Source organism: Pleurodeles waltl, chromosome 7 (assembly GCF_031143425.1).
Source record: "Pleurodeles waltl isolate 20211129_DDA chromosome 7, aPleWal1.hap1.20221129, whole genome shotgun sequence".
Lineage (NCBI taxonomy): Eukaryota > Metazoa > Chordata > Amphibia > Caudata > Salamandridae > Pleurodeles > Pleurodeles waltl.
The window spans coordinates 1,517,572,476-1,517,589,368 of record NC_090446.1 but is presented as its reverse complement, the minus strand read 5'-3'; the positions used below and the strand labels follow the sequence as shown (position 1 = coordinate 1,517,589,368).

Sequence of the window (16,893 nt, the reverse complement as noted above, 5' to 3'; positions counted from 1 at the left end):
TGTGAGGCAGGGGCAGTAGCTGAGGTGTACATGGGATGGACAGATTCTTGACGTGAGGTAAGAGCAGTAGTTGAGGTGTACATGGGATGGACAGATTCTCTACGTGAGGTAGGGGCAGTAGCTGAGGTGTACATGGGATGGACAGATTCTTGACGTGAGGTAGGGACAGTAGCTGAGGTGTACATGGGATGGACAGATTCTTGATGTGAGGTAGGAGCAGTAGCTGAGGTGTACATGGCATGGACAGATTCTTGATGTGAGGTAGGGGCGGTAGCTGAGATGTATATGGGATGGACAGATTCTTGACGTGAGGTAGGAGCAGTAGTTGAGGTGTACATGGGATGGACAGATTCTCTACGTGAGGTAGGGGCAGTAGCTGAGGTGTACATGGGATGGACAGATTCTTGACGTGAGGTAGGGACAGTAGCTGAGGTGTACATGGGATGGACAGATTCTTGATGTGAGGTAGGAGCAGTAGCTGAGGTGTACATGGCATGGACAGATTCTTGATGTGAGGTAGGGGCGGTAGCTGAGATGTATATGGGATGGACAGATTCTTGACGTGAGGTAGGAGCAGTAGTTGAGGGGTACATGGCATGGACAGATTATTGACGTGAGGTAGGGGCAGTAGCTGAGGTGTACATGGGATGGACAGATTATTGACGTGAGGTAGGAGCAGTAGTTGAGGGGTACATGGGATGGACAGATTATTGACGTGAGGTAGGAGCAGTAGTTGAGGGGTACATGGCATGGACAGATTATTGACGTGAAGTAGGGGCAGTAGTTGAGGTGTACATGGGATGGACAGATTCTTGGCGTGAAGTAGGGGCAGTAGTTGAGGTGTAGTGTATATGGGATGGACAGATTCTTGACGTGAGGTAGGGTCAGTAGCTGAGGTGTACATGGGATGGACAGATCCCTGATGTGAGGCAGGGGCAGTAGTTGAGGTGTACTTGGAATTGATGGATGTATAACCTGAGGTAAGGTCAGAATGTGAGGTGTACTTGGCATTTGTTTTCGTAAGGTTCATGTGATGTAGCAGTAATTAAGGTGAACTTAGTTTCATACTGTAGTTGAGATAGTTTGTGGGAGGGGCATTACAAAATATGATCAGAATAGGGGAGGTATTAGAGGTATGCTTGCCATCAGATGTGCATGGTTGGGTTGCAATTTGGATTAGTTGTTGTTGAGATTATAGCTGGAGCAGTAGTTCTGTTACACTTGGGTTCATCAGTGGAGGATCGCCTGGTAGGTCGTTCATGGATGTAGCGTTTGGAGGGAGGGACAATGGTTGAGGTAGCTTGCTTGGTATTAATCCTAGAAGGTGAAGTCTAGTTGCCACTCTTTAGTGTATGAATGTGCAGAAGTTGTAGCAGCTAGAGTGTTTTTGTATTCATACATGTAAGGATTCAAGACTTGGGCAGCTGTCAAGGTGCCCTTGGCTTTCACGGGTGTAGCGAATTGATGGTAGTTTCATATACTGAGCTGCACTTCTCTTTCAATGTTGTAGGGGCTGACTGTAGGGGCTGGTGTTCAGATACTTGATGTAGTTTCACATACTGAACTGTACTTCAGTTTCAGTGTTGCAGGAGCTGACTGCAGGGGCTGGTTATGAGATACTTGATGTAGTTTCATGTACTGAACTGCAGTTCTCTTTCAGTTTTGTAGGGGCTGACTGCAGGGGCTGGTGATGACTGTAGGGGCTGGTTTTCAGATACCTGATGGTAGTGTCATGTACTGAACTGTACTTCTCTTTCAATGTTGTAGGGGTGAGTGTAGGGGCTGGTGATGAGATACCTGATGGTAGTGTCATGTACTGAACTGTACTTCTCTTTCAATGTTGTAGGGGCTGACTGTAGGGGCTGGTGTTCAGATACTTGATGATAGTTTTCATATACTGAACAGTACGTCTCTTTCAATGTTGTAGGGGCTGACTGTAGGGGCTGGTGATGAGATATGTGATGGTAGTTTCCTATACTGAACTGTACTTTGCTTTCTATGTTGTAGGGGCTGGTGTTGAGATACACAAACATTCCACTGGTGTGGTGGATTACATTAGGGGTATTTGTTCAAGGGTATTTAGGTTTTTGAATAGGGGAGTTGTATAGGGGAATTGTAGAGCTGTGCTTGGCTTTTCTCATAGACCGTGTCTAAGGCAGGCCTGCCTCTTATCATTATAGGTGCCCATCTTGGGAAGAGTGTATGACGTGTAGTTGACACTCACCCGAGGGTTTACTACCAGAACACAGAGATTTAATAATTGACAAAGGATTCGACAACAAATAGCTGGTGACCTACTGCTAGCTCTCCACCTACCTGTAGGTAATGTCTCCTGTATGTAGCCCAGACTACTAACTTAGAAGCTTTACCATGGTTAAATTAATATATGTATGCCTGAATTTAAAAGTGTGCATTTGAGATGAAACCATGTATGCTTTCAGAACTTACATGCTGATTTTTGGAGAAACATGGTTGAATTTCTAAAATATATTGAAAATTGCTATTTGGGTAATAAATAATGCTGCATTAGGAACAATTTTTACAAATATGATTACCCTGGTGCCAGAGGCACTCTACCCATGGTTGTTAAATATTACCCACAAAGAGGCATTCCCATTCCACAACAGCAAAGCTTTTTTTACAACTCTACTGGCAGCTTTACTTGATAAACTGAGGTGACCACTGGCAGTAATTTTCCATACTGTTGGCACTAATGTAGTCTTGTCTGATGTGGTCACTATTACAACAATAACAATATTAGTAGCTCAAGATGATTTTCATTGAACATAAGTAGCTCTTATTACGGAAAAGGTTGGAGACCTCTGCTGGCATAATATCGTGAAGCTGGGTTTACTATACTTAGCTACATGCATATAAACCTTCACAACATATATATATCTATCTATCTATCTATCTATCTATCTATCTATATATATATATATATATATATATCATCTTTGTCTGTTGATGTGGGGTCAAGAATAAGAAAATGATATTACCCATCACAGTATTCTGGCGTTCAATATTTTAGTTACAATTACTTATGAGCTCAATATTTTTGCCCTCACTATTCTGAAATACAACCCATCAGAACAGGGCTGTTGAACTAGCAGTAATATTGAGCAGTTTTGGACTGGCCTTTAGGGAAGTTAGGCAGTGCCTGATGGACTGGTCTAACAGGTCAGTGTGTGGGCTATTTTTTGGCTGTTTGTTGCCCTGTTTTATGTTCTGGGACAGTTTTTACTGTTCATTTCCCTGATATTACCATAAATATTCCCTGCAGCAAGCACCGATGCATGCAGTCTACCATATCTTACAAAACACTTTAAATGGGTTTCTTTACAAGTTAAAAACTGTCCTAATGTGAAAGCACTGGCTCCTTTTTTAGGTATCAGGGGCCAGATGTAGGAAGTTTTGATTTTGCGACTCAGTAATTTCGCGAGTCGGAGCGACTCGCAATTTCCGAGTCGCAAAATCATATGCAGAATGGTGTCCATGACACCATCTGCGAATCGCAAGGGGGTCGCAAAGACCCACCTCATTAATATTAATGAGGTGTGTCGCAATTTGCGATCCCCTTGCAATTCCCTGCAATCACAGGGATGGTGGCCTGCTGGAGACAGCAGACCTCCATGTCTATGACTGCTTTTTTAATAAAGCAGTTTTTTTTTTTTTGTATTGCAGCCCGTTTTCCTTAAAGGAAAACGAGTTGCAATACAAAAGAAAAAATGAAACCATTTGGTTTCATTTTTTCAGAGTAGGCAGTGGTCCATTGGACCACTGACTGCTCTGAAAAAATATTTTTTGCCCCATTCACAAAGGGGAAGGGACCCCTTCCCTTTTGCGAATGAGTTAGCACCCACATGGGTGGTAACTGTGAACTGCTTTGCGACCGTGTTCGCGGTCACAAAGCAATTCTGCATCACAGTGAGAATCGCAAATAGGAAGGGAACACCCCTTCCTATTTGTGAGTCGTATTCCCATTGTGCGAGTCGGTATCGACTCGCAAAATGGGAATGTGCATCGCATTGCGTGTTTTGCAAGGCGCAAACTGCGAATTTCGCAGTTTGCGCCATGCAAAACGCTTTGTACATCTGCCCCCTAGTTCAGTAATTGAGGCCACTTTTCTGAGGCCTACTTTCTGTCCCATTCTTACTGTGGTAGTGAAATACACTTATTTTCATGAATTTAAGGATTGGGGTATTTGTTGTAGTGCACATGACTCAACACTTACAGGCTCATCATAGGGGCATTTGTTGTGGTGTACTTCACTTGTAGTAATGTAGGAAATTACGGAAAGGTTGTTTTTTGTCTGTTCTTGGCTCCTGTTGTTGTAGGGGCTCACAGTAGGGCTTATACTGAGGCGTACTCGGCTTTCATAAGTGTAGGCGTAGGGGTAGGGATGATGTTGAGGTGCACTTTCATAGGTGAAGGACTTCAGACTTGGGGGGATGTGATGGTGTACTTGGCTTTCACCGGCGTACAGGTTCACAGTAGTGATGTTGTTGGGGTGCACAGTGTGAGAAGGTAGCCTCTTTCTAGCCTTGTTACCCCCACTTTTGGCCTTTTTGTGAGTGTATGTCAGGGTGTTTGTCACTGTTTTCACTGTCTCACTGGGATCCTGATAGCCAGGCCTCAGTGCTCATAGTGAAAACACTATGTTTTCAGTATGGTTGTTATGTGTCACTGGGATCCTGCTAGTCAGGACCCCAGTGCTCATAGGTTTGTGGCCTATATGTATGTGTCACTGGGACCCTGTCACACAGGGCCCCAGTGCTCATAGGTGTGCATGTATATGTTCCCTGTGTGGTGCCTAACTGTCTCACTGAGGCTCTGCTAACCAGAACCTCAGTGGTTATGCTCTCTCATTACTTTCAAATTGTCACTAACAGGCTAGTGACCATTTTTACCAATTTACATTGGCTTACTGGAACACCCTTATAATTCCCTAGTATATGGTACTGAGGTACCCAGGGTATTGGGGTTCCAGGAGATCCCTATGGGCTGCAGCATTTCTTTTGCCACCCATAGGGAGCTCTGACAATTCTTACACAGGCCTGCCACTGCAGCCTGAGTGAAATAACGTCCACGTTATTTCACAGCCATTTTACACTGCACTTAAGTAACTTATAAGTCACCTATATGTCTAACCTTTACCTGGTAAAGGTTAGGTGCAAAGTTACTTAGTGTGAGGGCACCCTGGCACTAGCCAAGGTGCCCCCACATTGTTCAGAGCCAATTCACTGAACTTTGTGAGTGCGGGGACACCATTACACGCGTGCACTACATATAGGTCACTACCTATATGTAGCTTCACCATGGTAACTCCGAATATGGCCATGTAACATGTCTATGATCATGGAATTGCCCCCTCTATGCCATCCTGGCATTGTTGGTACAATTCCATGATCCCAGTGGTCTGTAGCACAGACCCTGGTACTGCCAGACTGCCCTTCCTGGGGTTTCACTGCAGCTGCTGCTGCTGCCAACCCCTCAGACAGGCAGCTGCCCTCCTGGGGTCCAGCCAGGCCTGGCCCAGGATGGCAGAACAAAGAACTTCCTCTGAGAGAGGGTGTGACACCCTCTCCCTTTGGAAAATGGTGTGAAGGCAGGGGAGGAGTAGCCTCCCCCAGCCTCTGGAAATGCTTTGTTGGGCACAGATGTGCCCAATTCTGCATAAGCCAGTCTACACCGGTTCAGGGACCCCTTAGCCCCTGCTCTGGCGCGAAACTGGACAAAGGAAAGGGGAGTGACCACTCCCCTGACCTGCACCTCCCCTGGGAGGTGTCCAGAGCTCCTCCAGTGTGCTCCAGACCTCTGCCATCTTGGAAACAGAGGTGCTGCTGGCACACTGGACTGCTCTGAGTGGCCAGTGCCACCAGGTGACGTCAGAGACTCCTGCTGATAGGCTCCTTCAGGTGTTAGTAGCCTTTCCTCTCTCCTAGGTAGCCAAACCCTCTTTTCTGGCTATTTAGGGTCTCTGTCTCTGGGGAAACTTTAGATAACGAATGCATGAGCTCAGCCGAGTTCCTCTGCATCTCCCTCTTCACCTTCTGATAAGGAATCGACCGCTGACCGCGCTGGAAGCCTGCAAACCTGCAACATAGTAGCAAAGACGACTACTGCAACTCTGTAACGCTGATCCTGCCGCCTTCTCGACTGTTTTCCTGCTCGTGCATGCTGTGGGGGTAGTCTGCCTCCTCTCTGCACCAGAAGCTCCGAAGAAATCTCCCGTGGGTCGACGGAATCTTCCCCCTGCAACCGCAGGCACCAAAAAGCTGCATTACCGGTCCCTTGGGTCTCCTCTCAGCACGACGAGCGAGGTCCCTCGAATCCAGCGACTCTGTCCAAGTGACCCCCACAGTCCAGTGACTCTTCAGCCCAAGTTTGGTGGAGGTAAGTCCTTGCCTCACCTCGCTGGGCTGCATTGCTGGGAACCGCGACTTTGCAAGCTACTCCGGCCCCTGTGCACTTCCGGCGGAAATCCTTCATGCACAGCCAAGCCTGGGTCCACGGCACTCTAACCTGCATTGCACGACTTTCTAAGTTGGTCTCCGGCGACGTGGGACTCCTTTGTGCAACTTCGGCGAGCACTGTTTCACGCATCCTCGTAGTGCCTGTTTCTGGCACTTCTCCGGGAGCTACCTGCTTCAGTGAGGGCTCTTTGTCTTGCTCGACGTCCCCTTTCTCTGCAGGTCCAATTTGCGACCTTCTGGTCCCTCCTGGGCCCCAGCAGCGTCCAAAAACGCCAAACGCATGATTTGCGTGTAGCAAGGCTTGTTGGCGTCCATCCGGCGGGAAAACACTTCAGCACGACTCTCCAAGGCGTGTGGGATCCATCCTCCAAAGGGGAAGTCTCTAGCCCTTGTCGTTCCTGCAGTATTCACAGTTCTTCAGCCTAGCAAGAGCTTCTTTGCACCAACCGCTGGCATTTCTTGGGCATCTGCCCATCTCCGAGCTGCTTGTGACTTTTGGACTTGGTCCCCTTGTTCCACAGGTCCCCTCAGTCAGGAATCCATCGTTGTTGCACTGCTGATTTGTGTTTTCCTTGCATTCTCCCTCTAACACGACTATTTTGTCCTTAGGGGAACTTTGGTGCACTTTGCACTTACTTTTCAGGGTCTTGGGGAGGGTTATTTTTCTAACTCTCACTATTTTCTAATAGTCCCAGCGACCCTCTACAAGGTCACATAGGTTTGGGGTCCATTCGTGGTTCGCATTCCACTTCTGGAGTATATGGTTTGTGTTGCCCCTATCCCTATGTTTCCCCATTGCATCCTATTGTAACTATACATTGTTTGCACTGTTTTCTAAGACTATACTGCATATTTTTGCTATTGTGTATATATATCTTGTGTATATTTCCTATCCTCTCACTGAGGGTACACTCTAAGATACTTTGGCATATTGTCATAAAAATAAAGTACCTTTATTTTTAGTATAACTGTGTATTGTGTTTTCTTATGATATTGTGCATATGACACTAAGTGGTACTGTAGTAGCTTCACACGTCTCCTAGTTCAGCCTAAGCTGCTCTGCTAAGCTACCATTATCTATCAGCCTAAGCTGCTAGACACCCTATACACTAATAAGGGATAACTGGGCCTGGTGCAAGGTGCAAGTACCCCTTGGTACTCACTACAAGCCAGTCCAGCCTCCTACATTGGTTGTGCAGCGGTGGGATAAGTGCTTTGAGACTACTTACCACTCTTGTCATTGTACTTTTCATAAGAGAAAAATATACAAAACAAGGTCAGTGTATATACACATAGCCAAAAAGTTTTGCATTTCCTCTTTTCACTCTTTTCTAAGTGCTGAAAAGTACTTCTAAACTTTCAAAAAGTTCTTAAAAGTTTAAAAAGTTTTTTCTGTCTTTCCAAAAAGTTCTGAAAACTTTTTTCTCTTTGTCTATCACTTTAACTCTCTCTAAAAATGTCTGGCACAGGCCAAAAAGTTGAACTGTCCAAACTTGCATATGATCACCTTAGCTGGAAAGGAGCAAGGAGTCTCTGCATAGAGAGAGGTTTGAGTGTAGGGAAGAATCCTTCCTTAGAACTGTTAATTAATATGCTTAGAGTACAGGATAAGGCCATAAGTGCCCAATCTGTAGAAAAAGTAGCTAATGGTTCTCAATCTGATCCAGGGACTCCCCCAGGAAAAGGTTCAGGAAAGAAACTTCTCAGCCTGCCCATTACTAGACAGTCTAGCATAGTTGGTACAGAGGTTGAATCACATCATACTGATGATGTGCTCTCACATTATGCTGGTAGCCAAGCTGTTAGGGTGCCCTTGGTAAGGGACAGGTCTCCTTCTGTTCATTCCCATCATACCTCTGTATCTAGAAATGTCCCTCCCACCCACCCTGATGACAGATTGTTAGAAAGGGAGCTCAATAGATTGAGAGTGGAGCAAACCAGACTGAAGCTCAAGAAGCAACAGCTGGATTTGGATAGACAGTCTTTAGAAATAGAGAGGGAAAGACAGAAAATGGGTTTAGATACCCATGGTGGCAGCAGCAGTATTCCCCATAGTCATCCTGCAAAAGAGCATGATTCCAGGAATCTGAATAAGATAGTTCCCCCTTACAAGGAGGGGGATGACATTAACAAGTGGTTTGCTGCACTTGAGAAGGCCTGTGCTGTACAGGATGTCCCTCAAAAGCAGTGGGCTGCTATCCTATGGCTATCATTTAGTGGAAAAGGTAGGGATAGGCTCCTTACTGTGAAAGAAAATGATGCCAATAATTTTACAGTTCTTACGAATGCACTCCTGGATGGTTATGGCTTAACCACTGAACAGTACAGGATAAAGTTCAGAGAGACCAAAAAGGAGTCTTCACAAGACTGGGTTGATTTCATTGACCATTCAGTGAAGGCCTTGGAGGGGTGGTTACATGGCAGTAAAGTTACTGATTATGAAAGCCTGTATAACACAATCCTGAGAGAGCATATACTTAATAATTGTGTGTCTGATTTGTTGCACCAGTACCTGGTAGACTCTGATCTGACCTCTCCCCAAGAATTGGGAAAGAAGGCAGACAAATGGGTCAGAACAAGGGTGAACAGAAAAGTTCATACAGGGGGTGACAAAGATGGCAATAAGAAGAAAGATGGTGAAAAATCTCAAGATAAGCATGGGGATAAGGGTAAAACCAAAGATCCCACTTCAAATCTTAAACACTCTTCAGAGGGTGGGGATAAAACAAATTCTTCCTCTTCTTCCCAACCTGCACACATTAAAAAGCCTTGGTGCTTTGTGTGTAAAAACAGAGGCCATAGGCCAGGGGATAAGTCCTGTCCAGGTAAACCCCCTGAGCCTACCACCACTAATACATCAAGCTCTAGTGCCCCTAGCAGTAGTGGTACTAGTGGTGGGACTGCTGGCAACAGTCAAGCAAAGGGTGTAGTTGGGTTCACTTATGGGTCCATAGTGGAAACTGATGTAATCAGTCCCAAGACAGTTTCTGTCACACCTAGTGGCATTGGCCTTGCCACACTGGCTGCTTGTCCCCTTACAATGGATAAGTACAGGCAGACAGTTTCAATAAATGGTGTTGAGGCCTTGGCCTACAGGGACACAGGTGCCAGTTTCACTTTGGTGACTGACAACCTAGTGCACCCTGATCAACACATCATTGGACAACAGTATAAGATTATTGATGTCCATAACTCCACTAAGTTTCTTCCCTTAGCTATAATTCAGTTTAGTTGGGGTGGAGTTACTGGCCCTAAGCAGGTGGTGGTATCACCTAGCTTACCTGTAGACTGTCTCTTAGGTAATGACCTAGAGGCCTCAGGTTGGGCTGATGTAGAGTTTTATGCCCATGCAGCCATGCTGGGCATCCCTGAGGAATTGTTCCCTCTCATTTCAAGTGAAATGAAAAAGCAAAGGAGTGAAGGCCTGAAAACTCAGGATCCCTCTCCATCAACAGGTAAAAAGGGTATCACAGTATCCCCTAACCACCCTACCATTCAGGATACCATTCCTGTGGTGGGAGAAACCTCTCCTAGGGTGGCACCTGTTCCAAGGGAATCATCAGTTGGCAAAACTGTACTCCCTGAGGTGGAAGTACCTCTCTGTGGGATAAATAACATTGGTGAGAAAAAGAGCACCATTTTAGTTAACATGGAGCATCCCTCCAACCCTCCCAGAGAAACTTTAGTGCAGAAACTCTGCACTGCCTCACAACACTTAGGACAGCATCCCTGCCCTAGTGTGGAGCTGATAGGACAGCATCCCTGCCCTGCTCCAACTCAAGAGAAACAGCATCCCTGTTCTCTCTTCCAGCCAAATGGACAAAGTGTTTGTCCAGCTATGGCTTTACTGAGACAGCATCCCTGTCTGGCATTTCCATCATTACAAATAGGTTCAGTGGATAATTCCCACTGCTCTAAACTAAAACTTACTGATAGAAACTCTGAAAATACATCTTCACATTGTTGGTTAGCTAAAAAACTTCAAACAGGATGGTTTACATCCCCACAGGGAAGTAACCATATAGTGGATGATAAAGGGAGTAACCAGTCTATTGCAGAGCTACTCTCTACTTATCACCACTTAGACAATAAAGTCTCAACTGGCCAAGGTTAGCCTTATTGTCCTTCGTTTGGGGGGGGGTTGTGTGAGAAGGTAGCCTCTTTCTAGCCTTGTTACCCCCACTTTTGGCCTGTTTGTGAGTGTATGTCAGGGTGTTTGTCACTGTTTTCACTGTCTCACTGGGATCCTGATAGCCAGGCCTCAGTGCTCATAGTGAAAACACTATGTTTTCAGTATGGTTGTTATGTGTCACTGGGATCCTGCTAGTCAGGACCCCAGTGCTCATAGGTTTGTGGCCTATATGTATGTGTCACTGGGACCCTGTCACACAGGGCCCCAGTGCTCATAGGTGTGCATGTATATGTTCCCTGTGTGGTGCCTAACTGTCTCACTGAGGCTCTGCTAACCAGAACCTCAGTGGTTATGCTCTATCATTACTTTCAAATTGTCACTAACAGGCTAGTGACCATTTTTACCAATTTACATTGGCTTACTGGAACACCCTTATAATTCCCTAGTATATGGTACTGAGGTACCCAGGGTATTGGGGTTCCAGGAGATCCCTATGGGCTGCAGCATTTCTTTTGCCACCCATAGGGAGCTCTGACAATTCTTACACAGGCCTGCCACTGCAGCCTGAGTGAAATAACGTCCACGTTATTTCACAGCCATTTTACACTGCACTTAAGTAACTTATAAGTCACCTATATGTCTAACCTTTACCTGGTAAAGGTTAGGTGCAAAGTTACTTAGTGTGAGGGCACCCTGGCACTAGCCAAGGTGCCCCCACATTGTTCAGAGCCAATTCACTGAACTTTGTGAGTGCGGGGACACCATTACACGCGTGCACTACATATAGGTCACTACCTATATGTAGCTTCACCATGGTAACTCCGAATATGGCCATGTAACATGTCTATGATCATGGAATTGCCCCCTCTATGCCATCCTGGCATTGTTGGTACAATTCCATGATCCCAGTGGTCTGTAGCACAGACCCTGGTACTGCCAGACTGCCCTTCCTGGGGTTTCACTGCAGCTGCTGCTGCTGCCAACCCCTCAGACAGGCAGCTGCCCTCCTGGGGTCCAGCCAGGCCTGGCCCAGGATGGCAGAACAAAGAACTTCCTCTGAGAGAGGGTGTGACACCCTCTCCCTTTGGAAAATGGTGTGAAGGCAGGGGAGGAGTAGCCTCCCCCAGCCTCTGGAAATGCTTTGTTGGGCACAGATGTGCCCAATTCTGCATAAGCCAGTCTACACCGGTTCAGGGACCCCTTAGCCCCTGCTCTGGCGCGAAACTGGACAAAGGAAAGGGGAGTGACCACTCCCCTGACCTGCACCTCCCCTGGGAGGTGTCCAGAGCTCCTCCAGTGTGCTCCAGACCTCTGCCATCTTGGAAACAGAGGTGCTGCTGGCACACTGGACTGCTCTGAGTGGCCAGTGCCACCAGGTGACGTTAGAGACTCCTGCTGATAGGCTCCTTCAGGTGTTAGTAGCCTTTCCTCTCTCCTAGGTAGCCAAACCCTCTTTTCTGGCTATTTAGGGTCTCTGTCTCTGGGGAAACTTTAGATAACGAATGCATGAGCTCAGCCGAGTTCCTCTGCATCTCCCTCTTCACCTTCTGATAAGGAATCGACCGCTGACCGCGCTGGAAGCCTGCAAACCTGCAACATAGTAGCAAAGACGACTACTGCAACTCTGTAACGCTGATCCTGCCGCCTTCTCGACTGTTTTCCTGCTTGTGCATGCTGTGGGGGTAGTCTGCCTCCTCTCTGCACCAGAAGCTCCGAAGAAATCTCCCGTGGGTCGACGGAATCTTCCCCCTGCAACCGCAGGCACCAAAAAGCTGCATTACCGGTCCCTTGGGTCTCCTCTCAGCACGACGAGCGAGGTCCCTCGAATCCAGCGACTCTGTCCAAGTGACCCCCACAGTCCAGTGACTCTTCAGCCCAAGTTTGGTGGAGGTAAGTCCTTGCCTCACCTCGCTGGGCTGCATTGCTGGGAACCGCGACTTTGCAAGCTACTCCGGCCCCTGTGCACTTCCGGCGGAAATCCTTCGTGCACAGCCAAGCCTGGGTCCACGGCACTCTAACCTGCATTGCACGACTTTCTAAGTTGGTCTCCGGCGACGTGGGACTCCTTTGTGCAACTTCGGTGAGCACCGTTTCACGCATCCTCGTAGTGCCTGTTTCTGGCACTTCTCCGGGTGCTACCTGCTTCAGTGAGGGCTCTTTGTCTTGCTCGACGTCCCCTCTCTCTGCAGGTCCAATTTGCGACCTTCTGGTCCCTCCTGGGCCCCAGCAGCGTCCAAAAACGGCAAACGCATGATTTGCATGTAGCAAGGCTTGTTGGCATCCAACCGGCGGGAAAACACTTCTGCACGACTCTCCAAGGCGTGGGGGATCCATCCTCCAAAGGGGAAGTCTCTAGCCCTTGTCGTTCCTGCAGTATTCACAGTTCTTCAGCCTAGCAAGAGCTTCTTTGCACCAACCGCTGGCATTTCTTGGGCATCTGCCCATCTCCGAGCTGCTTGTGACTTTTGGACTTGGTCCCCTTGTTCCACAGGTACCCTCAGTCAGGAATCCATCGTTGTTGCACTGCTGATTTGTGTTTTCCTTGCATTCTCCCTCTAACACGACTATTTTGTCCTTAGGGGAACTTTGGTGCACTTTGCACTTACTTTTCAGGGTCTTGGGGAGGGTTATTTTTCTAACTCTCACTATTTTCTAATAGTCCCAGCGACCCTCTACAAGGTCACATAGGTTCGGGGTCCATTCGTGGTTCGCATTCCACTTTTGGAGTATATGGTTTGTGTTGCCCCTATCCCTATGTTTCCCCATTGCATCCTATTGTTACTATACATTGTTTGCACTGTTTTCTAAGACTATACTGCATATTTTTGCTATTGTGTATATATATCTTGTGTATATTTCCTATCCTCTCACTGAGGGTACACTCTAAGATACTTTGGCATATTGTCATAAAAATAAAGTACCTTTATTTTTAGTATAACTGTGTATTGTGTTTTCTTATGATATTGTGCATATGACACTAAGTGGTACTGTAGTAGCTTCACACGTCTCCTAGTTCAGCCTAAGCTGCTCTGCTAAGCTACCATTATCTATCAGCCTAAGCTGCTAGACACCCTATACACTAATAAGGGATAACTGGGCCTGGTGCAAGGTGCAAGTACCCCTTAGTACTCACTACAAGCCAGTCCAGCCTCCTACACACAGGCTTTTATCAGTATAGGGATACAAGCTAGGGCGGTTTTGGTGGCATTATTGGCTTCCATTCCCCTAGGAGTACAGGGCAGGGCCACTGATGAAGTGTACTTCATTTTCCTGGGTGCTGGGCTACCTGATAGGATGACTGTTTTAGGGTTCTTGGCTTTCATAGTTGTAGGGCTCCGCTGCAGGGGCAGATGTTGACCTGTACTTGTCGTCTGTCGGAGTAGGCACTCACGATACTGCAGGCGCTACTGCAGGTGTTGAGGTGTACTTGGCCTCATCTGATGATGGTTCATGTGTTACTGTGGTCTTGGTGTTGGCTGCTGTAGGAGTTTATGTCAGGGGCTGACTCTGAAGTGTACTTGTCTTTCATTGGTGAGGGTTTTACTGTTGGGAACCTCTCCTGGTGCACTCACCTTCATAGGAGTAGGCTGTGGAGATGCAGGTTGGTTGATGTGCGTAGCACTCTCGGACAGTCTCTGTGCAGTTATAGGGTAACCCGTGACACTCCAGGCACTCCAGGCAGAGCCCTGATGAGAGAAAGACAGCGTTAGAGGGAGAGAGCTCAAGGCAGGGGGAAGAGGAGAAGGGGTGGAAGAGACAAGAAAGAAGATTAAGGAGGGGAAGGGGGAAAAGGAAGATCAGGGGAGAGACAGATGAGCAGGAAGGAAGAGAGACAGCAGAATGGGGGAGTCAGAGGGATGGAGTGAGGAATAGATTGGAGAAGTGGATTACGATAGATAAAGTATGTGTGAGAGGTAGTAGGGGAGAATGACTGTGGAAGGAGATGAAGGAGGAACAATAAGGACACAACGGAGAAGGAGGTGTGTGTGAGGATGAGACAGAGATGAAAAGAGGTTAAAGAGGAGGCTGGGCTAGGTGGAGAGGAGTGAAAGGAGGGAGATGGTGTTATGCCATTAATTGTGTTTGACCAATGACTTTGTGTTTCACCACTGCGGATATTAGTTGTTCAATGTTCACCAGTAGCACATTATATGTTGTATTCAGTTTAGCTGCCTAATGGCTTTTACGTGGCATTAGACATTACATTCTGTATTCAGGTTAGCTGCCTATTGGCTTTAACATGGCATTAGACATTGCATTTTGTATTCAGTTTAGCTGCCTATTGGCTTTAACATGGAGTTAGACATTGCAGTTGAGACATTGCAGATGAGCTGTGTTTTTCCACATGGTAGACCAAGCTGTGTTTTTCAAATTGAATTCACACGAACCCTAACGTGATAAGAGAGCGTATATTTGGTGTTTTCCTTTCTGCTCAACCTTGTGAAGAGGAGAGGCTTAGGAGATCTGGCCAATCAGCAGGAAGGGGAGATTCTCCAGGACTTCAGTCAGGAGCGGACGTCAGCTCCCTGGCCTCCTGTTTGTGTGGAGAATCTCCTTCTCGCAGTTGAACAGGAGTCATCAACTTGCAGGCATGAGAAGGATGACGAGTAGTGATAGGCCCTACGGTGATGACATTTTTACTTTTATTCTTTGCTTTGAAGTTATGCTATAATATAATCACATGTATTTGTTGTGTACATTGCAACTAAGAAGTACTTTGATATATTTTGCTTTCATTGCTGCGACTACTTTTAAACGTGTGCTTCCAACGTACTAATCTCGTCTTTCAGGAACCTCGTGGTGAAGTAATGATAATAAATGTCTTCTTTAAACTAAGAATTGCATTCCAGAGAAGTTTTGTCAGCTCGGTCATAAGATAAGATAAGGAAAGCAAAACAGATGGGCAGATGGTTAGAGAGGACAGAGGCAGCTGGAGGATGAGTGTGCAAGTGAGGGAGAAGAGCTGAGGATGGGGAGGAGAAATGGTTGGAGATGAGGGAAGGAGAGAAAAGGAACAGGCAGGTGGGAAGTGATGGGGGGGAGAGGGGGAGAGAGAGAAAAGGCCAATTACAGAAGGGGAGGGTGAGAGGGAGCCAGAGAGGAAGAAAGAGACAGGAGATTGTGGAATCTGATTTGAGGGGCCATTGGGTAATCAGGGTTTCTTTTGTGTATTGTTAACACTTGGACCTTTGGAGTTCTATGCTTCCCACAGATGACATCCAAAAACGGAGCCCAAAGTTCATCCTTCTAGCACTTTTGGCTTCCATCCAGTTAACCAGGGGCCTGAAGTGAAGACCATAAATTGATTGACATATTCTGAGTCAGAAATTAAAAGGTTTTCAGGACATCAGACAGGAAAACAAGCTCTCCAGAAGAACATTTGTGTGAGAAGAGATGCTGTTCACGATCAGACTGTCTGGATCTTTGTCCTAAGTTAAAGAAGTCTACTCATCTGTTTAGGTAACCCAGAGCAAAGGACCATCTGAGCACTTCACATCTCACAGCACAGTCAAGTCTAGGTTAGTACTAATGAATATCAACACCAACAATATTGTGGTATACTAATATCTTTCCTTGTCATAGGACGCTTCCCTCTCGGGATGGGACACTGTTGTACCCTAGGAGTGTATGAACCCCTAGCATCCAGTGGCGGCTGGTGACCTTTAAACGTGGTGGGGTGTAATCCTTGGCTGAAATTCCAAAGAGGTTTTTCTTGAAGGTCTCTCTCACACTTTCTTGCACTAAGTTTACTGTCTCACTCTGACTCACTCAGTCTCACTAATTCACGCAGTCTCACTTGTTCTACTCTGGCCCACCCTTTCTCATTCAGCCCCACTCATTCTCACTCATTCTGAATTACTCAGTCTTACCGTGACTCAGTCTCACACACAGTAACACTCAGTTACACTCACTGTCATTCTCCCTCACCCGCTCACATTCATTCTCACACACACTGGTCCCTACTCTCACTCATTCTTACTCACTCTTACTCATTCCTTCACTGACTCTCTCTCACTTTAACTCACACACATAGTCACGCAGACATGCTCACAGTGCTGGAACAGCACATGGACGTTTAGGCACCTGTGTCAGCAATCAAACGTCACTAGCTGCCTCAGTTTGCTGCTGGACCCGAAGCAGGTCTGCATTATATTTTTAGCACACAAAGAGTGAATAAATATTCACTCTTGATACAATAAAAAGGGACCACAAACCTTTTAGTGTAGCTATGGAGCCCATAAAAGAGGTGTAGTGTAGCTATGGAGCCCATAAAAGAGAGCCACC

The 16,893-nt window shown here is 46.7% G+C and overlaps 1 protein-coding gene across 2 annotated transcripts in view; it reads right to left on the bottom strand.

The window, feature by feature from the left end:
- The window catches only part of LOC138246622 (urokinase plasminogen activator surface receptor-like), a 97,076-nt gene that overhangs the window by 51,827 nt on the left and 28,356 nt on the right, over window positions 1-16,893 (bottom strand). Inside the window, exon 2 of one of the 2 annotated variants that reach the window (XM_069201331.1) lies at window positions 14,181-14,294. The exons of the other annotated variant lie outside the window; for it this stretch is intronic. Within the exon in view, the coding sequence (XP_069057432.1) occupies window positions 14,181-14,294 (114 nt within the window). The remainder of the gene's footprint in view (window positions 1-14,180; window positions 14,295-16,893) is intronic. 2 annotated transcript variants of the gene reach the window in all.